Source organism: Pteropus vampyrus, unplaced genomic scaffold, assembly GCF_000151845.1.
Source record: "Pteropus vampyrus isolate Shadow unplaced genomic scaffold, Pvam_2.0 Scaffold358, whole genome shotgun sequence".
In the NCBI taxonomy this organism is placed as follows: Eukaryota; Metazoa; Chordata; class Mammalia; order Chiroptera; family Pteropodidae; genus Pteropus; species Pteropus vampyrus.
Genome location: NW_011889139.1, coordinates 633,782 through 656,427, shown reverse-complemented (window position 1 = coordinate 656,427; position 22,646 = coordinate 633,782). Strand labels below are relative to the sequence as shown.

The window sequence follows — 22,646 nt, the reverse complement described above, 5'->3', positions numbered from 1 at the left end:
GATGATCTCTCATCAGAATTTCAAGGTCCTAGGGAAAAAATAAATGTAGGCAGAGAACAGGTTCACAAATAAGTGTTTTCAAACCCAAAAAGACTACAGATATCATCTCATTCACCCACTCTCAACTTTACAGATAAAGAACTGAGGCTCAAATGCCTCAGAGTGAGTTAGAGACAGAGGGTCTCCTGAATCCAGAGGTTCTCAACCTTGGCCACATATTATTACCTGGAAGCACTTAAAAATAACAATGCTTAGACTCCGCTTTGACCAAATAAACCATTATGTAAAGGAGTAGAACTCTTATGTTCATATTTTTTTAAGTTCTCCCAAGTGATTCTAATGCACAACCAGGGTTGAGAATCACTGCTCTACTCTAATTTAGTACTTTAAGAAGTCAAAGGGGCAAGGAGGGAGAAGCTAATGGGCTTTAAGACCCCATCCTAGTCAATCAAATAACATAAATAATAATCTTGAGAATAGTACAATCTTCAAGAATAGTACAAACCAGAGTCATTTCTAAAGGTACAATCTTGAATAACTGCTCAGGCCCTGCACTGTGAAATGTCATGGCTGTTACTACTATTTTAAGGCCAAGGTTCATTTACCTTTAGAAAGGTGGAGCTGAAATAAGATAACATACTGCAACTGGTTTTAAAAGAAGAAATACACCACTGAGCCATGAAAAACAAGTTGACTACTCCCACTTCAATCTTCCATCTATACCCTTAAACTCTTCTACAATAGTGCCTCATTTTCGACCCCCTTTATGACTGTTTTTATGTTCATTTTAACCAGACATCATTCATCTTCTAGAAATATCTGGGATAGCAAACTATGTGATCTGCTGAAGCCTCTAAATGGGAAGGATGAGACTGGTAAGAAACACAGAAGTCGAACACTAAAAAAAGCATGTTACCTCAATACCCATTGCCCACAAGGTAATCAAATTAATGTTACAAAAAAATGTTTTAGTCTACAACTGCAAAAAAAATAGTGCAACCAAAACAGCTGGAGCCTGTAAAGAGTCATTCTCCTCTTCACCAAGTCCTCTGCTGCCAAATCCAGCTCTTAAAGCTCCTTCCATTATTTACTTGTGGAAATAGTAATAGACAAGCAGCAGGATTTCAGAAACTCTAAATTGTGAATAGCAGCAGGAGCTGAAGTATCAAAACAGGATGTAACTGAAATTATTCCAACTCCAATAGCAAAAACTTAAAGAATATGTTCCAGTGGCAATTCTGGTGGGTGGTGCAGGAAGTAAAAGAAACACAGTCTATCCATTTTTTTAAAATGTGGTATTTACCCAGCCATGATTCATCGGTAAGTCTCAAAATTTTATAAATTCCTCAACAGAAAAAGATTACCAGGACCCATTACAGAGAAGGTTTGAAGAGTTAGGTGAGTTTTTAAATTATAACTTTTTATGTCATTATAGACAATATCTTGGTCATCAAAGCCCACAAAATGTTAACAGAATACATACATTTCAGAAAGAGAATCAGGAAAAAAAAAAAGCTGAAAAAGCAAGGGGTCAAAGGCTTTTGTGAGGTATAAGCAATAAAGATAGAAAAGAAGAAGATGGGAAGAGCCAAGAAGGGGACACAAAGTGAAGCAAGGTATCTCAAATACTTTATTAAATTCTTATATTTTTTTCCCTCCTCGTCCCCTTAAACAAATGTACCAAGTATTGCCAGTAGCTAACAACAGTTCTCAATCTTGGCTAAGCACTAGAAAAATCTGGGGAGCTTTTAAAAATCCTCATACTCCGGCCATATCCCAGACCAATGAAATCAGGATATCTGGGGCGGCGGCGGGGTGGGGGGTGGGGGGAGAGACAGTGGGGAGAAACTGGACATCAGTATTGCTTTAAATTTCACTGGGCAACTCCAATATGTAAATTGAAAGCCACTGACTAGTACGTAGTTGATATAATTAAGCAACTAACCATGGAGTTTCCTGTATTATAATAGAGTAACTTGTTTACTCTTATATAATTCCAAATGACAGAACCAGACAGATGTGCTTGTGCTTTCTAGAAAATGTTCTGGTGCTCCTTGCTTAGTCCAGGCCACTATAGTGTGCCACCCCCCCTTTTTTTTTTTTAAATCATTTCAATCTTACAGTTGCAAGATTCCCCAACTGTTAACATTATGCCACATTTGCTTTATATTTTTACTTTCTAAATATATTTACTTTCTAAATATTTACAAGTTTTTTCCTGAATTATGAACAGTAAGCTACAGACATGTCTCTTTGGTTCTAAATGTCATTGCATAATCTCTAATAACAAGGAATTACTCTACATAATCATAACACGGTGATTAAAATCAGGAAATTTAACATTGATACATCATTATATAGACTTTACTGAAAGATCTTGATAATGTCCTTATAAAAATTTTACATCCATTTCCCTTGAGCCAGGATCCAATTCAGGATCACGCATTATATTTATCATCATGTCTATTTAGTCCCATTTAATCTGAAACAGTTCAATCTTCATCTTCCAATGATTTTTTTTTTTTTTAAAGCACAGGCCAGTTATTCTATAGAATGCCCTCAGTTTAGTTTTTTCATGGCATTCCTTCATAATTTCATTGAGGTTATGCATTCTAGAAGGCATAATTCTTAAATGACAGTATGTTCTTCTCTACATCACATAAGAGGAAAATGATGTTAATTCGTTCCATTATTGGTGATGTTAACACCAAATACTTGGTTAAGATGGTAAATGCCAGGTTCTGACACTATAAAGTTACTATTTTTTCCACTGTAATTAGTAAGTAATTTGTAAAAGAATGCTTTTGAGACTATTTAAATATCCCATTCCTCATCAAATCTTTACCTGTTACTTTAGGATTCAATGATGACTCCTGCCTGAATCAATTACTACCAGGATTTATGTGTATACTTGTATTTATTGTTCAATATTTACGATTCACTACTATGATCACTTTTTTAAATTCTCAAATTATCTCAAATTTGGCCAGCAGAACCCCTTTCAAACCATGCTGCTCCTTGACATGTGCAATCATTTTTTGAGCACTTCCTTGTTTTACATGTTCATGTTCATCTTGTACTTTACCTTGACTCAACCCTGGAATCAGTCACTTCTCCAAGGAGTCCTGATTCCTCTTAGTGGGAAATGATATTTAGAAACCAAGATCTGGGTATTAGGTGTCCTTCTGCATCTATTCTAATTTGAAAGAAATTAGGATATTTAATCCAAAACTCCACCAATGTTCAGGTGTTGAGAAAATGTGACTCGTACATAGTAGGCACTCAAATATTTACTGAATAAATGAATAAATCAAAGTAGAAGGACTCTCCAGAATGCTCTTCAAGACCAAACTTAGTTAAATCTGGTCATAGTCAGGAGGCTGAAGCCAGTAAACATTACAGGGGAAAATCAGAAAGATAAATTTGGGACAGAAAAGTTGTCATATTTTAGCCACCAGAAAAGAGGAGAAAAGGTACACTTGAGGAGGCAAGTTGTTGGAGAATAAAAGGAATGGTAGTCAGTGTCATGCCCAGAATAGTTCAGTAAACATCAGAACTACTAGATACAAAAGCACGGAATTCTGAGCCAAAGGAATAAGTAAAGCTCAGCTGAGGGGCACAACAGGCTGAGAAGAGCTAAACCGGTCTATTTTGATGGGAGGGCCATCCACAGCACTAGAAATGAGCTAATTTTTACAAAAGATGAGGAGGTTGGACTTTCCCAAGAAGAATCCTTAGTTCCTAGGCTAACACTCAAATGTAAAAACCAGTATCATATTTCTGTTTACAAAGATGATGAGGTTAATAAATTTGAAGCTACTTAAGTAATCTATGACCTAAAAATTATAATATTGACTTTAGAGGTTTCCTGTTTTAAGTACAAAAAAATGTATCTAGACAAAGCCTAGTCAAATAATGATGAAGTAGATCTATTTGGAGGGATATAAAAAGATCAAGTTCCTATGCATTGTTTTACATGATCCCTTTTTCTTTAAAGATAAATTTTAAAAAATCATATATATTAATATATGTATGTATATTCATAGAAAAAAATTGAGGATACATATGAGTTTCCCTCAGAAATAGGAATAGAGAGGGAGAGAACTTTCATTTTTACTTTTTACATATCTATATTTAATAGTACTCCTTGTTATGTTTATTTTCCAGTAAAAAAATGAGAGAATAAATGTGCTCAGATCTATTAACCTTCAATGGCTCAATGTTGGAACCCTTTCTTTCACTAAAACTGAAACTTCAAGTCAAATTAAAAACCTATACTTTAATAAATTCCTCAATACACTTTCTGTAGAAGTAGCAGACCCCCAATGGAACTGTTCACGACATGTATGTCTTAGAAGCCAGGACTATTCTATGTGGGACAATCTTATACCACAGCTTCTGAAGAATCTCAAAGTTTTGATCAGGTTCTCATTCTTACCTTTTTTATTGGTTGTGAAGTATTTGGAGTCAGTCATGGTGTTTGGAGCTTTAATGTGAACCTATAGCGAGAGAAAAGAATTCCTTTACTCAAGTTATTCATGTCCAGTAAGCATTCAATTAATTTTAATAACATTTATATACAAGAATTTTAGTATTCGAAATTGAGTAACTTCTTCCTTACCACTATCATTGGCGAGTCAAGGGTTACAAAGATAATTAAGAATGTAACTCTTGCCTTAAGGAGCTAATTGGGGCAAAATCTAAAAGGCAAATGGAATGGAGCAATAATCTGAACCTATCCTGGCTTTGTGATTTTATCCACAATTATCTTTTCAAAGCCTCCAAAATCTAATGCTAGACATTCCTGTAAATACATCTTCAGTTAGTCACTCAAATATTTAAGAAAAAGTTTGTTTTGAAAGATCTCTCCATTACTTTCCATTCAGGAAAATCTGATTTACTTCTCTGCCTTAAGGCAGTCACTCTAAAACCTGTATTCTGAAGCAGTGTAAGGTCAAAGGAGAAAACAATTCTGTCAATCTATTCACCATTACATACAACTTTTAGTAAAAAGAATCTCAAAAAAAAAAAGCCTAAATTAGTAGAATACTCTTTCATGACAAACATCGAGAGGCAAACATGCTTTATGCATGGTTTTTTTAAACTAGTTTTCATATTTTCAACTATCTACACTTAGCCTGACAGTATTCCCAAAGAGTATCAGTTTACAGTTTAAAAAAAGGCAAAAAACTGAGATATTCATTCAGTCACATTACACACAAAAGATGATCAGAACTGGCATTAAAACTTAAAAGAACACAGATCTCAGCCTCAATTTTAATTCTTCTGTTCCAATATTCAGAATTATCGAGCTGACACATGGTTCAACCAGTAAAACAAATAGGGCACGAACTGGTCACACAATGAAAAAATGTTTTCTGATTTGAGAAACTCTTAAGACTTTGTCCAATGTACTTGACTTCTTTGAATACTTTAAATTTTTCTTTGAATAATATTCCTTCTGCTCTGAAAAATGAGTATCCTCTTCCTCAACACCATCATCAGCAAAACTTATTAATCGAATGTAGGACAGATGCCCTGGTACCTGCTCATTACTGTCAAAACAACACAAGTGAGAATATATTTGGCAAACCTGAATAAGAACACATTTGGCAAACAATAGTAAATATGGATCTGAGAGAAAAGACCTAAGCACTAAACAAATCAATGTAATTAAGAACAGGAAAAAAAGCCAGAAAACATGAAATAGTGAAAAAAGCCTGGCTCAAATCTCATCTCTAGCATGTGCTATTTGGACAGTCTAAGGGAAATGAGACTCATTTGCTATCTTTCCAAGCAATTACTTACTATTTATCGTTTGATCTTTATACAACAGTGCTTTAGATTTTACCAGAATTTCACTGAATTATCTGTTAAGAAGTGAGCTAGAACTCACAAACATCATCATAGAATGAAATTTGGTTTTGATAGTATTTGTCGTAATTAAAAATTAACCTGTAATAGAGGCTTGCCTTACAGAATATTTTCATAATGCCTTTCTAGCAAAAATTCAAAGAATGTTAAAATCACTTAATCCACTGAAAATATAAACTAAAAGTGAAATAGGCAAATTGTAGAAAGGAGTCCTTCACATAAAAAACGTGGAATAAATCTGAGGTTATTACCTAAGAATTTACATATACAAAGAAAAAGAACAGTATACAGAAATGGTTACTAGAGCCTGACAGAAGGGCCACAGCTCAAGGCAATTATGGTGTGTTTAGAATGTTCTTATGCCATTCGAAGTCCTATAGGATCATCGAAACTTAAAACTTGCTTAAGATTTAAAAACAAAATCTGCTTGGAATTTTTCACCCAGTTTCTTTGAAAAAAGGCACAAAAATCCATCGTTTGCCAACGCTCTCATACACATACACACATGTTAAATTCTTAACAGTTTTCAAGACAATCTGTTAAACAATAAATTAACCTAGTCTTAAGTCCTATCTTTATTAAAAAGACCCACACATTTCATTACTCCCCCTAACAAAGTTCATTTTCAAGGAATATATTTCTGTCCTATTCATTGTATTGTGTTTCTAACCAGAAATTAATGTACCCACCCACAAAATCTCCAGGAACAGGAGAGAATTAAGTAATCTTAGATCCTAAATTAAGAATACCTGCTCTTAAAGAGAAGGGAGAAACATATCTGTCTCAACTCACACTGTTGTAAACACCAATAATGAAATATCCTTTATCCCATATTGGCAGAAAAATACTGTGTCAAGTTAGTTCCTGCCTTAAGCCAAAATTCCAAGAAAAATGAAAATAGTCTAAACAAAAGCAAATAAGAGGTAGTGGTTGCACGACACTGACTGTTGTGCATTTAAAAAGATTAATTTCTCTGGTCAGATAGAAGAGTCTTTGCTGAGGGTCACACTGAGCACCGAGCTGCTTCAGGGGCGTCTTTAGGTGTCAGTAACATGAAAGAAGATATCAAGACCAAAATCAAGAGCTAAAAGATTGCCTCTTTGGAAAGCTGCTTCCCCAACCAGAACCAGACCAGGAACTGCTGGCAGAACTACCTAGACTGCCACCGCTGTAAGGCAATGACCACTAAAGGGGATGATGTCTCCATGTGCAAATGGTACCGGCATGTGTACAAGACCCTCTGCCCCATATCCTGGGAAGATCTGAGCTGGTTCTACTTCAACCTTCTCTCAGGGAGGTGAAAGGGGTCCTGGGTACATCCCACCCTGGGATCCTGAATCATGGCTTAACTAATGATAATTACTTGTTGTTAAAGTTTTGTTTTGTTTTTTTAAAGAAAAAAAGGTTAATTTTATGTTATGTGAATTTCACCTAAAAAAAAATTTTTTTTAATAATACTCTTAATCACATGCCAGAGATGGACATAACCATATTCTCCAAATACAGGATAGTGAAAACTGTTGTCTGCATTAGGAGCCAAAGAAAAAGCAGCCAAGATAGAGCCCAAAAAGCAAAATCAAGTATTTGCTGAAGAGACTCAAAAAATCAAACTCTTGGAGGAAAAAAAAAAATACATTGTTTCTTCAGGAGAGTCCCAGGAAAAAGCAAAGCTATCATGGAGTTTGAACTCACCTTACCTTTCTACCAGATCAAACTAGACAAGTCCTGGAAGTTCTGAGGACCTGCGACATGGCCTAGGGACATTGTTGAACAACAAAGCTGCCAGTCAAAGCACACAAATCACTCTTACTTGTCCTAACCCAGAGTGTGATGTCACTGCATTTCAGAGAAGGCTTTTCTGCACAGGATTATACATCTAGATTTAACATAACCTAGTTTCTACTAAATATAGATTGTGGAAGTCCCTTCTCTCTTTCTATTCCTTCCTCCCTCCAGTCGCCCTAAAGAGAATAAGGCCAAAAAAAACTTAATAGGGTCAATACTATACAGTAAGAAAGCAGCTCAAAAATTTTACATGCAAGTTTTAACTGAACTACCAATAAACTCTGGAAAACTTAAACCTAGAAGAAGAACATGTCCTATCTTATTCAGTCTTTGTTCAGCTTGGTTCAAACCTGTGCCTAAAATGAAATATTTTAAAATATGGATCTGTTTAAGAGAAAAAAAAAGAATTGGACTTTATTAAGTATCTTAATTCACAGAATGTTAGCTTTATATTAATTTTACCACTCAACTTTCAGTAAGTCTGTTTGCAGAACACACTACCCTTTTGCTTCCTTGGATGTTTAAACTGTTAAGACACCTGCAAACAGTTCTCACCTTACAACTACACTTAGTCATCACTGGAATGTGTTACACGTTTTCTTGTACAGCTACATCTCCTTCATCTGCTGCTTTCTATTATTACTTTGTAAGTGTACCCTGATGTTAGCAAGAGAAGTATGCCAGGAAGGTTATGAATAATTTAAATTATTCCTCACTGAGACCACCTTCTTTGTCATTCTGCCTTTTCTAAATTTACTGCATTTTCTTTACTCTAAAAGAAAATTACATTGATAACAGTGTTTAGTATTTTAAAAACACTTTTTAAAAGTCAAAGTTTAATGAAGCATCCACACTTTATTCACACGGCTTCACAATGAAACAGCCAAGAGTTCAGCAAAAGACTGTTCCCCAAATAGAAGACTGCTTTGAAAACAAACAGCATAAATAAATTCTTTGGATTCAAAGAATTTGGAAATAACAGGAAGTTCCAGTTTCTTTGCCTCCGGCTTAATCTTCAGCCTTTCTCAAACCAGACCATTCCTGCTAAATCCAGGAAGAAAAAATTCTGAGCTAAGATTTACCCCGACTTGCTTCTCCCTCTTTCACATCAGGTCAGATCTGGAGGTTAGTCTTCCCTCCCCATCAGGAATTTGTTCTTTTCCCAGGTGGTCACGATTCTAGGGATTTGTTCCTCCATTACAAGGTGGGGAAGAGGTGTCTCTTAATCTCAAATTACAGGAGACCAGCGAGTTTTGCCTATCAATGGGCAAATCTTTGAGGGAATCCCGTTTCCCCTTTACTAGCTGGACATGTCGCAGGCTCTCGGTGAACGACGCCAAGCTGAGAAGGTTGGTTCACTCCTCGGCCTTCAGCCTCTACCCGCCACACCCCTGGCCGCTGTCGTTCCTAACCCCCTAACTTCGAACATATCTATCCCCACCCCCGGTCTCCCCCAGCTCCCCGCTGCCACACCCGAGGATTCCCTCACCCGCTACAGCGGTGGAATCCTTTTCGTCAACCCTCTTCCTCACAACGGTCACACCCGACGGGCTCACTCCATCCTCAACGGTCACGCTCCTAGGATTTCCTCTCTTCTGCCCGCCTGCAACCCATCCTAGAGTTTCCCCCATCCCCATCAATGAGAGACACACCCCAAAGTTAGCCGGCTTTAACTCACCGGAGGCAAGGGCGGGGGGTGGCGGCAGCAGCCAGAGAGCACGGCCCGAGTGGTGTTGTAATGGTTTCCTGCACGTCACGGCTGCTTTTCCAGGTCTAAGCCACTGCGCAAAACTCACTTTGCCAGGAACAAAGATGGTGGACAGGAAACTCTGGCGACAGATAACCTCTCCGAGTGACGTCATTCCCGCGCGCGGGAGAACCAAAAGTAGGTGATCTCTTTCGCCTTGAATGTGGAAGGATTATTTGATACGTCGGGAAGAGAACTGAGACCGGCGGCTCAGATGATGTTCAGTGTCTAGCGGAAGGGATATGTTAAACAAGCTGACATTCTCTGAATGTTTCCTCGCACAGTTCTCTAAAAACCTTACACGGAGAGGGTGAAATACACTGCTCCTTTCTTAAAGAAAACAAACAAACAAACAAAGAACTCTGCTTATTTCCCAGGCCAGTTCAGGAGTGTGGACAATGGTGATCAGCCCAGAACTATGGCAGTGGGACTAGAAGAGAGTGGTGCAAGGAAAAAGACTGTGGTGGTATCAGATCTGAGTTCAAAACTCTGCCCTGCATGTGACTGGGAAAGTTACTTAATGTCTCGTCAACCTTAATCTTTTATCTGTGAAATGAAGTCTCAAATGACTTCTTTTGGGTTTGTGAATCTTAACCAGTATAAAATATGTAAAGTGCCTAGCATGTAATAGGTGTGCTTATACAAAGGTTTCTTTTGTTAACCACCTCAAAATCTTTGTACCTTCCCCTCGATTTTGCTGTGAACCTAAAACAATTGCTCTAAAAGTCTTTTAAAAATGTGCTGAGAGAGCATGGGGCAGAAGCTGAGGAAACCAAAATTCCAAAGGGACTGTGGAGTAGTCAGAGAAGTAGAGGAAAGGAGACAGTTTGAACGTTTAAGGGGGCTTTTAGAGCTCCATGAAAGTAGGAACTATATTAGTCTGTTCATTCTCCTATCTTTGAGACCTAGCCTCCCACTCCGAAATTTGTTGAATGAATAAATGTAGTAGTCAGTTGCCATAGAGATAGAGAAGGGTTGAAAAGTGTCCAATGATTTAGCAACACAAAGGTCTTTGATGTCATTGTTGAGAACATAAGTAGAGATATGAAGGAAAAAGCCATGCTTCAGACGTTTGAGGATGAATGAGGTGTGGAAATGAAATCAGAAGTTATAGATAACTCCACAAGAAAATACGGCTGAAAAGAGAAGAGATATAGGATAGTATTTGAATGAGAGAATAGCAATATATATATTTAAATATATATAAACTTAATATATATATATTTAAACTTCTATACTCACATTTTCTTTACATTATCCCTTTAACAATTTCATAGGTCCAATTATCATTCCTAACCATATGACTTTATCTATCTCTAGCCTTGACCTATTCCTCAAACTTCAACACCGAATTGCTAACCATACACAATTACAGAATTGGTAATTCTGTAATTATGGCCTACCCAAATTAAGCAAATCATAAGGGGATGGAAGGATAGGGAGGTTAAAAAACCCATTCCAACTACAACTCTCAGAAGACAGAGGTGGATTGTATCAAAAAGATGTCACCAGAAAAATCTTAAAAGAACTTTGATTCTTATCTCTTCTCCATTCAAAAACTTTCAACAGCTCCTCATTGCCTAATATTTCTGAAACCTATTCTTACCCATTTTACCCATCTCTGCCTTTCCTTTAGTTTTCTCATCTATAAAATGAGAAAAAAATAATAGTCAATCATAAATTGTTACAAGGATGAATTAGTATATGTAAAGCACTTAAAACTATACCTGCACATAGTATGGACTATGTAAATATTTGCTACGATTTTGATTATTTCAATAAATCCACCATCAACTGCTCAAAGCAGAATTCTAGAGGTTATTCTTCTCTGCCTTAACTTACACATCCAATCCATCTCCAACTGTCAATCCTACCTTCAATATATATCTCAAATTCATCCAATCCCCTCTATTCTACCTCATTAGTCTAAGCCAGGGGTCCCCAACTGGTACCGCCAGGGCCACAGACTGGTACCGCCCATGGCCTGATAGGAACTGGGCTACACAGCAAAAGGTGAGCAGCAGGTAAGTGAGTGAAGCTTCATCTGTATTTGCAGCCCCAGCACTAGTATCACCGCCTCAACTCCACTTCAGATCATCAGGCATTAGATTCTCATAGGAGCATCATTCCCTGGTGCCTAAAAGGTTGGGGACCTCTGGTCTAAGCCACCATCACCTCTTGCCTGGACTACTAGAAACCTCAACTCTCCTCCCAACCATTATCCATACAGCAGCCAGGTTTTTGTTAAACTTTTTTTGAAGTATAACATTCAATAAAGTGCACACATCATAAATGGAGAGCTTGATGGATTTTCTTTTCTTTTTATTAATACCTACAGCACCTGGTATTCCTAGGTGGTCTCCCATCCAAGTACTAACCAGGCCCAACCCTGCTTAGCTTCCGAGATCAGACGAGATCGGGCATGTTCAGGGTGGCATAGCTGTAGACTTAGATTTTCATAAAGTAAACCACCATATAACCATTATGGGATCATCTTTAAAATATAAACCTAATTATGACTTTGGTGTATAAATCCTTCAATGGCTTCCCATTGCACTTGGACTAAAATCCAGGTTCCTTCATATCGCATACAGTCCTATCTACCTCTCTAACATCATTTTATGCCTTTCACTTATTTCCTCATTTCCCCTTTTCTAGATGTTGTAACTCTCAAATACACCAAGCTCTTTCCCATCTTAGGGCCTCCACAAATACTGTTCCTGCTGCCTAACATTCTTTTTTCCCAAACTCCTCACATGGCTAGCTCCTCATAATTTAGATCTCAGTTTAATTGCAATCTCCTCAGAAAGGCACTCCTTGATTACCCAGTCTAAAAGGTTCTATCCTCCCAGCCCCCACTTTCACCCCAGCCCTTAATATATAAATTATATGTTATTATTATCTCCCTCCCTGACTAGACTATAAATCCCATTAGGGCAGACACACGTCTGTTTTTATTACTACTTTAAACATAGCATAATCCCTGGCATATAGGAGGTACTCATTATTTATTAAATAAATGACTGTCCACAGGCAAAGTACTAAAACTAGCATTTAAGACCCTCCATAATGCACCCAAATCCACTTTTCAATACACTTTCTACAATTCCTTTCTATGGCTCTAGGGTTAAAGAAAACTGAACAATTTCCTCCTCATGTCCACTTCATGCTGCTCTGTTAGCATGGGAAGCCCTGCCACTACTATGACTTCCCCCAAATGTACTCAATTTTTGAGGTCCACCTAATCCACAAAACTTTCTCAGTGGACATTTGCTATGACAGGTACAGGAGGTACCAGGTTGCATCACTGTATTAGAAAGCAAATGACAGAGGGAAGCTGAGATAAAATGAGGTTAGAAATATGTTATTCTCTTTGGTTACAAGCCTTCCATTTAAGATAATTTGAACTGTGTTATTTCTCCCAGCTAGTAGTTACATCTTCCACTAAACCCACACGTTAACCTATCGGATGGCTCTTAATATCTTTTAACATTAAGTACAATCACTTTTTATGTATCTTATCTATTAAACTATAAACTTGAGGGTGGAATTTCTGGTGAGGTGTTTGTTGGCTGTAATGATTGACATGTTATTTTTGACTACCTTTCCTTTCTCTCATGTAATAACTACTTTTGAGTATCCTCAAAGGATATTAATCAAGCTGTCTTGCCCTCCTTTGGCTAAGAGTGAAACAGTGTAAAGGAAATCTCAACTAAGGTAGGTCAATAAGAATTAGAATCATAAGTACAGTGACAGGAATTTGTTAAAGCTCATTCTTTGCAACAATGTCACCTGGATGAGACTTTGCTAATTCTTGCTAGAGATCCCCAATAGGATTTTGTAAATGTGTAGTTTCTGTTCCTTCAGAGCTGGCTTTCCTCATTTTGTTAGCTACTCCATATACTTCTAACAAATTTTTTAGTTTAAATTAGCCTGTTTCTGTTGCTTTTAACCAAAAAAAACTGTAATTAATACAAATGTTTAATTTCCCACTTAGTTAATGCTATTTCTCAACTTAGTCTTTTTGCTGCCCATTCACTTAAGAAAAGCCTGTATATATAACAGCTACCATTGATCAAGCACCTAACATGTACCAAGTGCTTTATACAGATCTAGTATCTCTAGTCATTAAACTATGTAACGTAAAAATGTTGGGCCAAAGTGACTTTCTTCGGCAGTATTTTGGTAGAGTGAAAAACACTTTTTAGAACTATGAGCATAACTTGCAAGATCTTCTCTCCTATTGTTAAAACCAAACCTTGTTTTCGAGGGTTCTCATTATGTAAACTAATTATCAATCTTTGGGCAGTGAATAATACCATCTGTTTGTAGCTATTTAGCCCAGGGGTGGGGGAGGAGTTTTGGAGAAGACCGATTGAACTTTAATTCTCACCCAAATTCTATAAACTGCATTGGCGATTCAATCAAAGCAAAGTAGCATACGATATAAAAGCATTTTGCAAACCGCAAGGTAAATTACATTAACTTTGGTACACAATGAAAACTATCTTTTCTGTCAAGCCTCCCCAGTAGAATTCATCAGGATCACTTCATCTTAGCACAGCATTCGTATTGCTAATATGACACAACTTACCACAACAAAAATAGGAACGGTTTTTATCTAGTGTAGCAAGTGCCTAGAGTTATGCTCGAATGTAATCAAACCTAGAATACAGGTAAGCTACCAGCTTGGAGGATAAGTTCTGAGAGGCCGCAGGAACATTTCTCATTCTAATCATCTTTCCTTGTAATCGGCGGCAATAAAACTAAGGCTTCTATCTCCAGCTATGTCGCTAAAAATCTTTCCTGGAAGGTGGCAAAATATAAATTCACCACCACCCCTGTCGCGCGCGCACGTAGTCTTTCCATCTCCACATTCCCTTTATTCCTCCACCCCTAACTTGATCGTCGCGGGAACATAGGCCTCAGCAGCGGTTCAGAGCTCTAGCTTTCCACCCAGAGTGCGATGCAAAACCAGCTAAAACTAAAAAGAACCGAGACACTCCCTCTCCATGCGAATCACCAAGAGCCTCATTTAATTTCAGCGGGGGCGGAAGCGGAAGTGCTAGTGGGGTAACAGCTTTCTACTTCCGGTGTGGGGACTAGAGCGTCTCTCCTCCGCCGCCGTTTTCAAGCACCGCGACTTCCATTTCCGGGAGCGGCTTCTGTCATAAAGCTGAGACCTCTTCTTCATACAGTGTCGTGGGTCCTTTGCGTCTCGTCTGGGGTCAGCGCGCAAGGACGGGCGCGGGCGGGGGTATTTTGCAGTCAACAGCTGGAGCCAGTCCTTGCGTACTGGGCTTTTCACTAGCATCTCTGATCTCTTAGAGCCGTCGGGTTTTTGACCCTTCACGATTGGGAGTCCCTGATTCGCAGCCTGCAGGACTGCACCTGGAGAAGACAGCAATTCTTCGTCCACACCTGTCCCCCATAGTCACGCTCTGCCCAGTGAGGTGCAGCATTTAACAAGTCACCCCTTCCCTACACACTTTATCCTACTTCTGCGTTAACTTCGTTAACTTCCTTGAGACCCTTCCCCTCGGCCTCTAGGTCTTTTCCCCCAGTTCTTATTAAAATTGAGAGAAGCTTCGGGTATCCTGCAGAAAGATTACCTCTACGACTGAGCACCCATTTGATACCAAAAACAAGTTCATGCTTACTAGAGAGTTTGTGGGCGGATTGAAACCCAGTGCACACAGGAAGCTATGGCTGAGCACGGAGCTCATATCACAACTGCTTCTGTGTTGGATGACCAGCCATCCATCTTTGAGGTGGTAGCACAGGACAGTTTAATGACGGCAGTGAGACCTGCTCTTCAGCATGTGGTCAAGGTAAGGTATAAATTCTTTGAATGCTTATAGGGACTGGGTAAAAACCAAACCAATAACTTGGGTTTATTTCGTAGCCTAGGTTTGAACTACCAATTAGCATATAGTTCATATCCTATGACTTAATGGTTATTGAGTCCCTGTTATGTGTAGAGCCCTGTAATAAGTACTCAGCACTTCAGAGAGGATAGGGTAGACCCCAAACGAATGGCTTATTTAATCTCAAAGTGTAGAATTTACAGGGGGAAAGGAAATGTAACTACAAGACATAGTAGTTGTGAAATGGAATGTCATTTATAATTTGCTTTAGGTTCTTGCAGAATCAAATCCTGCCCACTATGGCTTTTTTTGGAGGTGGTTTGATGAAATTTTTACCCTGCTAGATCTTCTGCTCCAGCAGCATTATCTTTCTAAAACCAGTGCCTCATTTTCTGAAAACTTTTATGGCTTAAAGCGGATCGTAATGGGGGACACACACAAGCTTCAGAGACTGGCCAGTGCTGGTCTCCCAAAAAAGCAGCTTTGGAAGTCAGTAATGTTCCTGGTTCTTCTTCCCTATCTGAAAGTGAAGTTGGAAAAGCTGGTTTCTAGCCTGAGAGAAGAGGATGAATATTCTATCCATCCCCCTTCTTCCCGCTGGAAACAATTTTACAGAGCCTTCCTGGCAGCCTACCCATTTGTTAACATGGCCTGGGAAGGCTGGTTTCTTGTACAACAACTTCAATACATCCTAGGAAAGGCTCAGCACCACTCACCACTACTAAGTCTAGCTGGAGTTCGGCTAGGTCGGCTTACAGTTCAGGATATACAAGCTCTGGAGCACAAACCAGCTGAAGCCAGCATGATGCAGCAACCAGCCAGGAGGTAAGGCCTTAACATTTTCCCCAAAACTTTAACAAACTCTAAAATCTTATACTAATTTTATGAAATTCACCTCCTTTGGTCCACCTTGAGGTATTTCATAAAATGGTAGAAAAATTCTTGTATCCATAAAACAAGGATTGCCATCCTGAAAACCTTCATCATACAGCTACATTTTTGTGCACACTAGCTATGTGCTAGGCCCTGTGCTAGGTGTTTGCTTTATGTACATTATCTTAAGCCTCATCACAACCCAATGAAATAAATGCATTATCCCCATTTAACAGCTGAGGAAACTTAGCCCTAAAAGCTAAGTACCTTTCCAAGGCCACATAGCTAAAGGTGGCAGAGCTGAGATTCAAGCCAGATGAACAAAATTTTCAAGACTGTGCTGTTAACCACGATGCTATACTGCATTTAGTGTTCTCCTAAAAGTTCGAATGCATATTTCTCAATACTGCTAAGTTATTTTTTTAAGTGAGTTGTTTTTCTAGATATACTGTCTTCCACCAAAAAAAAAGTCTGTGTAATCAATGTCTCACTAATCTTTCTTGAAACAAAGTAAACAAAACCCTAGTCATTAAAAACAAAGTTTAGCTCCTACGCTCCTAAAATACTATAAATCAGAATGAGGGAATCATTTAGAATACAACCCTAAGGAGACTGTCAATCTAGCAACCGTTCAATTCTCAAAATGAATTGGCGTTGATAAGCATAAGAACTACATTTATATTAACCATTCTGTGATTATACCTAAACAAATACTTTTTCTTTTTGCCTCCTTGTTCTATTCTCCCAACAGTGTTAGTGAGAAGATAAAGTCAACTCTGAAAAAAGCTATGGGGGGTGTTGCCTTATCCCTCTCTACTGGCCTTTCTGTGGGTGTATTCTTCCTGCAGTTCCTTGACTGGTGGTACTCATCTGAAAATCAAGAAACCATCAAATCATTGACTGCTCTGCCTACTCCACCACCACCTGTGCACCTAGACTACAATTCTGATTCTCCCCTGTTACCCAAAATGAAGACTGTGTGTCCACTGTGTCGTAAAACCCGGGTCAACGATACTGTGCTTGCCACCTCTGGCTATGTGTTTTGTTACCGCTGTGTATTTAATTATGTGAGGAGTCACCAAAGTTGTCCCATCACAGGTTATCCAACAGAAGTACAACATCTAATTAAACTGTACTCCCCTGAGAACTGAAAAGTATTAGCATCTTACCTCGAAACAAAATCCATTGCACTATAAGGCCACAGGGCTGTTTTTCAGCATGGTACATAGTATCGTTTGATACTTCTCAGCCTCAAATCATAATTATATCAATTTTAAACAACTGTATTTCTTTAAAAGGATATACCATTGATCTTAACCTCTAGCCTGTTCTCTAGACCCCTAGAGTTGACCAAGCTGATTAGAGTAAGAGAATAGGGATTGGCAAGGAACATGAGGGTCTGTGTAGAGGAAGTAGATAAAAGAGGATAATTAGTGCAGAAGCTTTTTCTTAAAGAACAAAGAGGTATAGAAGCTCTCAGGAAAAACCCAAGTTAGACCTCAAAGTGGGTGGTGAAGGGGAAGCAGGTCTTTTCTTGACAAGAAAGGTTTATCTGCCTCTGAGAAAGAGGTTTTATCAGTTTGCAAACAATGTGAAAAGTGGGCTTGCTCTTTACAGAAACACATTCGAAAAACAACAACAGCTCCTTCCATGTACTGTGACCCATTTGTTAAGTAATATTTGCTGTAGTTTATCAACTTTTAAAGATTCCTTTATGAGCCATATAGCTCTTTCTTGGGAAACTGGTTAAAGGAAGATAGGGGTTGAGTGTATATATAGTCTGAAGATTTCCGTGTGAAAGCAAAGCTAATAAGCAATAAAAAGATGAAGTAAAATACTGATCTAACCGTGTGTAAAGAAAAGACCTTTTAATAAGTTCTTTCTGCCTGCTGTTAAGAGTTTGCTAAACTGACATGAATTATTCTGGCTATTACTAAAGTTTCTATGAAATGCTTAAATACATTTTAAGAATAAATGTTTTTGGCAAAGAACTTCCATGTTGTCATGATCATGTGGAAACTTAGAGATTACTTGAGGTGTTTAAAGTAAATTTTCATTCGGACCACCTTTGACTTTTTTGGGTATTTTTGTATTAACATTTTGCTGCTTTTTGCTAATCCAGTAATGGTGGGGGAGAGATCCTCTACTCCAATAGCAAGAATTCAGCCTTTTTTGAAATATCTTGTATCAGAAATACTATTGAAACACTTAAATTGCCTATGTAGAAAATTCATGCCACTGGATTGGCAGGTTGGTGAAAAAATACGGGTAAAAAAAAATCGTCATGACTGGAAGATGAAAATAATTTGTAAGTGCCTCTGCTGTGATAGGTGGTTGCTAATACTTTAACTCATTTTAGCAATTCAAAGCACATTCTCTGATAGCACAAAGGTGATAAAACTAAATTCTGAAATGGAATATCCTATTTTAAAATATTAATGCTTTTATGAATCATAAGAGGAGCATAATGGACATTTACAAAAATTTTTGTTAAACAGCAAAGTTTTACCACAGCAAATACCAGTTAATTAAACATCTTTAATACAGTAATAAGTCAATAAGGGAAATGAACCAGAATCAAGATTGAAAAAATGGTAGTCCTCCATGAAGTTATCAAAGCCATATTTTTTTACTTCAACCTAAGAAGGAAAACATGAAAGTATCAGTAAAATTCAAAAGAACATAAAAAAAAGCACTCTTATACATAATAAAACCAGTATCCAAATAGATTAGAACATACCAATATAAAAAACACAATCAGAATCAGCTCAGAGAGAAGATTAAGTGATCATGCCCTGGTCAATGCCAACACCGAAGCAATGGCAATACCAGGTCAGACTATACTTCACTCATCATCGCATCACTGCATTTCACCTCTTTCTAAGAGCATTTCACGTGCTCTTTTCATATCCAAAAAAACTTAGGTTTACCTATGAAAAAATAAAGCTGCTTTTTAGATAAGTTTCAACCATGATTTGAATAATCCTCCACAATGCTTTAAGCCACTCTGCTGTACAAAAATGCAAATTTGAAAAAGTTTTGTTTGGGGGGAGCTTTTTGTTTTTGAAATACAGAAGCAAGTCTATAAGCATTTACAGTTGATAAACTTGTTTTTTTCATGAGCCAAAACACTATGCATGATAAAATTTCAGGGATGCCTGTGAAGGCATTTATAGTCTAGTACTAAAGCAAAAGCTTTAAAAAGATTTTCTAAAGATTATAAATTCCTTTATAAAGGAATAATACATAATTTGATTTAAAATTCTGCTGCAAAGATTAAAAAGTATACACATAAAATGTTTATACCCAAATCTATCTTAAGAGTCCAAGACCCAGAGAGGTTATGATTTGCCAAAGGTCCTTAGCAAATTAACAGCAAAGCTGGAAAGAGAACTGAGGTCTGATAATCAGATTTATATTTTTTCATTACCAGCTAAATATGTTTTAATTTCATTTTTCTCCAGGCCATGAGCAAGATAAAAGAAGCAACGCAAAGCCTGGATAATGCAAAGCAATTCACACCCTGAATAATCAATTTCTGAATGAGAAAGCTGACTGCATTTCATTTATCTAAATGACACCTTCAGGTGCTATACTATCACTGACATGGAAAAGTACTAGGATCACAAACAATGTCACTCTCCCCAGCCTTTCAGCATGGTATTGTCAGTAGCTAAATAACAATTCTGGAGACACCACATGCTTCCTCCAGCCATCTGTAAATGTCAACAAATTCATACTCCATAGTTAAAAACTGATGGCTGTTGGTCTGTTTGCGTTCAGCAACTAAGCTCCATGGAGGGAAACTAACAAAGTGCCTGTTTTACAGGAGCTATGCTTGAGTCTTTATCATCCTGTACAGGTGAAATAGTACACGTTAAAAATGAGGAAACAGGCCGAGAGAACTTAAATAAATTTGTCTAAAAGCATGAAACTTGTGAAGAGAGCTCTAGTGTGCTCCAGCCATACACAGCAAGCATATTCTGAGAACATTCACTCCATGTGGAGTGCCTCCCCCACCCTTTCAATGTGGAGAACGCATCTTTCAATGTCGAGAATGTGCAATTAGTTTTAAAACTTTACTCAAATGTAACCTCTGTTAAGTGGTCTATAACTCTGTCATCCCCTCCTGTGACTCCCACAGCACTTTTTCCCACCACAACAGGGATCACATGCCAAGTTTTACCCATTCACGTCTCCCACCTCCTCCTCTCTCCCACCAGCCTCATCAGAGTTCGTAAAGAACCAGGTCTGTCTTACCATTACACTCAGAATGGTGCCTGGTATATAGGAGGAGGCTCAATTAATAAGAGTTTAATTCAGTCAATACGCGAGCTTCCCTACTAAACTCTAAGCGCCTAGATTATAAAAGCATTAGCACAATTTATAAAGCCGACTTACCTCTAACATTTCACGTAAGTAAGACCATACCTCAAGCATCTCTAAGCCCTGCTTCCCCCAGCTTCTACCTCATGGCGCGCTGCACGGCGTCCAGTGCAGGACAACCATTGCTTATACACAGTAGACCCTCAAAAATAATAAGGTCCAAATCCCACCAAGTTCAGGAAAGACAGAGAAGCCGTCCCTGCGGATAAACGCGAGAAAGGCCGGAGCAGGGCTCACATCAGACCCAGGTAAGAGTCCTGAGCTCTCTTTCCAAACTCCTAACTCCTACGCCCTCTGCTCGGGCCAGCGGAGGCTGAAGGAAGCCGATACTCCGCCTTTGGGTTCTGGGCGATACCCGCTCCCATTCCCGGTTCCATATCCACTTCCGCCCTACGGCCCCGCAGGCTCCCCACCGCCCTGTGCGGCCTTTCCCGGGGCAACCAATCCCGAAGCGGCCAGTGGGTCACATGGGCCTCAGCCTTGAGAAGGGGGCGGGTGCAAGGAGCAGCCAATCGGAGGGCGAGGCGAAAGTCAGGGGTGGAGCGGGCGGGCAGGCGGAAACGCCTTTTCCATCGCTTCTTTGCGTGGCTGACTGTCAGAGTTAGGCCACTAGCTTTCCAGCCTCTGAGCAGTTCCTACCCGCCCTCGGACCACTCGGTGACTGTTAATGCTGAATAGTTCTGCCGGTGCCTTGTTTCACAAATAGGGAAGGGCGACTGAGGCAGTTATGCCCTGGGTTTCCGGGAAGAACTATTGATTGAGTGATCCAACAGTGTTTATTGCACTTGTCCAGATTCCCTCGAGGGCTAGGCGTTGGGGGCGTGGAGGGAGGGGAGACTCAGGTGCACGTGTCCCTCTCCGTTCAGGGTGAATTTATTGGCTGCTCGGGCGCTTGGACACTTCCTAGATAAGCAAGAGGTGCCGCAAGAAAAGTGCATCTAAATATCAAAGAAGTGCAAAAGAGAGCAGGAAACATTATCTGGGAGAGGTGGCAATTGATCTGGGTCTTGAAAGATGGGTGAGATTCGAGAATTAGGAGATTCTGGGAGAAGGAGTAATTTAACTCCCAAATCAAATAAGAAAACATGTAGGAGCTTACCAAATTTAGATAAAGTTTAAACACGTAGTGTTTCTCAAAATTTAAGAAACTTTACCAAATTTAGGTAAAGTTTAAACACGTAGTGTTTCTCAAAATTTAAGAAACTTTACCAAATTTAGGTAAAGTTTAAACACGTAGTGTTTCTAGAAACACCAGGAGGAAACAGCAATATAGATGTCCTTCAGCACTAAAAACAAATCACAAAATAAAAATGCCTGGGACAAAACCCAGATTTACTGAATCAGATATTCTGGGTTTGGAGCCGAAGCATACATATTTTTAATAAGAGCCCCACAGGTGATACTGAGTCACACTAAAGTTTGAGGACCAGTGATAGTGTTAAAGAAAAGGGGTGGCAGAAATTTGAAAGATAGGTCAAGACTTTGTTAAAGATTGTAGCTTGCTGGCTGTGTAGTTTAGACTATTCTGGAGAAAGAGAGATTTGAAGATTTCAGAGCCTGAGATGACATAATCAGAGCTGTACTTTAGAAAATTCAATGTGCAACTGTGTTTTTAAATAGAATGAAGGAAGGCAAAGGGATGCTATTGCAAGTGATTGCTATGGTCCAGGTGAGAGCCAATAAGAGCCTAAATTAGGACTGTGGCAGTGGAAATGGAGAGATGGTATATAATAAGCAGCAAGGAGCAGCCAATCGGATAGGAGAGGTTAGACAGTGAAGAGAATTTGCATGAGCCGTTTTCTCTGCCTGGTTTTCCTCTTCTCCATCTCTCTTTCTCAGCCTGGTATTCTTACTTACAGGTTCCAGCTCATACACCATCTCATTTATGAGATCTTATCTTATTTTCACAAGCGGAGTTATTGTCACACCTCAGAACACTCAGAGCACATTGTTCATACATTGCTAGCTCTCCAGAGTGGCACTAGAATGTAGTGATCATGCACATGGACCATATTTGTAAGCACCATAAACTCTGTTCCTCAGTTTCCTCAAAAAGGGAATAATAATAGCACCTAATATTATAGCACACAGAACTGTTAGATAAATTGAATGAG

At 38.7% G+C, this 22,646-nt stretch overlaps 2 protein-coding genes, 1 long non-coding RNA gene and 2 other non-coding genes across 8 annotated transcripts in view; 1 reads left to right on the top strand and 4 right to left on the bottom strand.

Annotated features, from left to right (window-relative positions):
* Positions 1-9,613, bottom strand: part of AP2B1 (adaptor related protein complex 2 beta 1 subunit) — a 103,935-nt gene extending 94,322 nt beyond the window's left edge. Inside the window, exons 1-2 of one of the 3 annotated variants that reach the window (XM_011379348.2) lie at positions 9,338-9,613; positions 4,439-4,499 (exon numbers count right to left, since the gene is read on the bottom strand). In XM_011379348.2, coding sequence (XP_011377650.1) covers positions 4,439-4,475 — 37 coding nt within the window. In that variant the 5' untranslated portion in view covers positions 4,476-4,499; positions 9,338-9,613. The other 2 variants (XM_011379351.2, XM_011379349.2) reach the window with 2 other exon arrangements.
* A 2,122-nt stretch (positions 9,614-11,735) lies between these two features.
* Positions 11,736-11,854, bottom strand: LOC111731271. Its single transcript, XR_002777054.1, has one exon. It is a non-coding gene; the product is annotated as a 5S ribosomal RNA (ribosomal RNA).
* Positions 11,855-14,481: 2,627 nt separating this feature from the next.
* PEX12 (peroxisomal biogenesis factor 12) lies at positions 14,482-18,137 on the top strand. Its single transcript, XM_011379347.2, has 3 exons — positions 14,482-15,237; positions 15,545-16,098; positions 16,898-18,137. The coding sequence occupies exons 1-3, from the start codon at positions 15,112-15,114 to the stop codon at positions 17,295-17,297; spliced, it is 1,080 nt and encodes a 359-aa protein (XP_011377649.1). The 5' UTR covers positions 14,482-15,111; the 3' UTR covers positions 17,298-18,137.
* Positions 18,138-18,667: 530 nt separating this feature from the next.
* On the bottom strand, positions 18,668-21,223 carry LOC111731270. 2 transcript variants are annotated; one of them, XR_002777051.1, is made up of 3 exons: positions 20,548-21,223; positions 18,887-19,076; positions 18,668-18,785 (listed from the first exon to the last, which is right to left on the bottom strand). It is a non-coding gene; the product is annotated as an uncharacterized LOC111731270 (long non-coding RNA). The 2 variants fall into 2 exon arrangements; XR_002777050.1 differs by lacking the exon at positions 18,887-19,076.
* On the bottom strand, positions 18,911-19,007 carry LOC111731290. Its single transcript, XR_002777060.1, has one exon. It is a non-coding gene; the product is annotated as a Z30 small nucleolar RNA (small nucleolar RNA).
* Positions 21,224-22,646: the final 1,423 nt, after the last annotated feature.

Coding starts and splice junctions, on each gene's coding strand:
- PEX12 (XM_011379347.2), top strand. CDS start 15,112: ATGGCTGAGCACGGAGCTCATATCACAACTGCTTCTGTGTTGGATGAC. Junction 15,238..15,544: donor CTCTTCAGCATGTGGTCAAG/GTAAGGTATAAA, acceptor AATTTGCTTTAG/GTTCTTGCAGAATCAAATCC. Junction 16,099..16,897: donor ATGCAGCAACCAGCCAGGAG/GTAAGGCCTTAA, acceptor TTCTCCCAACAG/TGTTAGTGAGAAGATAAAGT.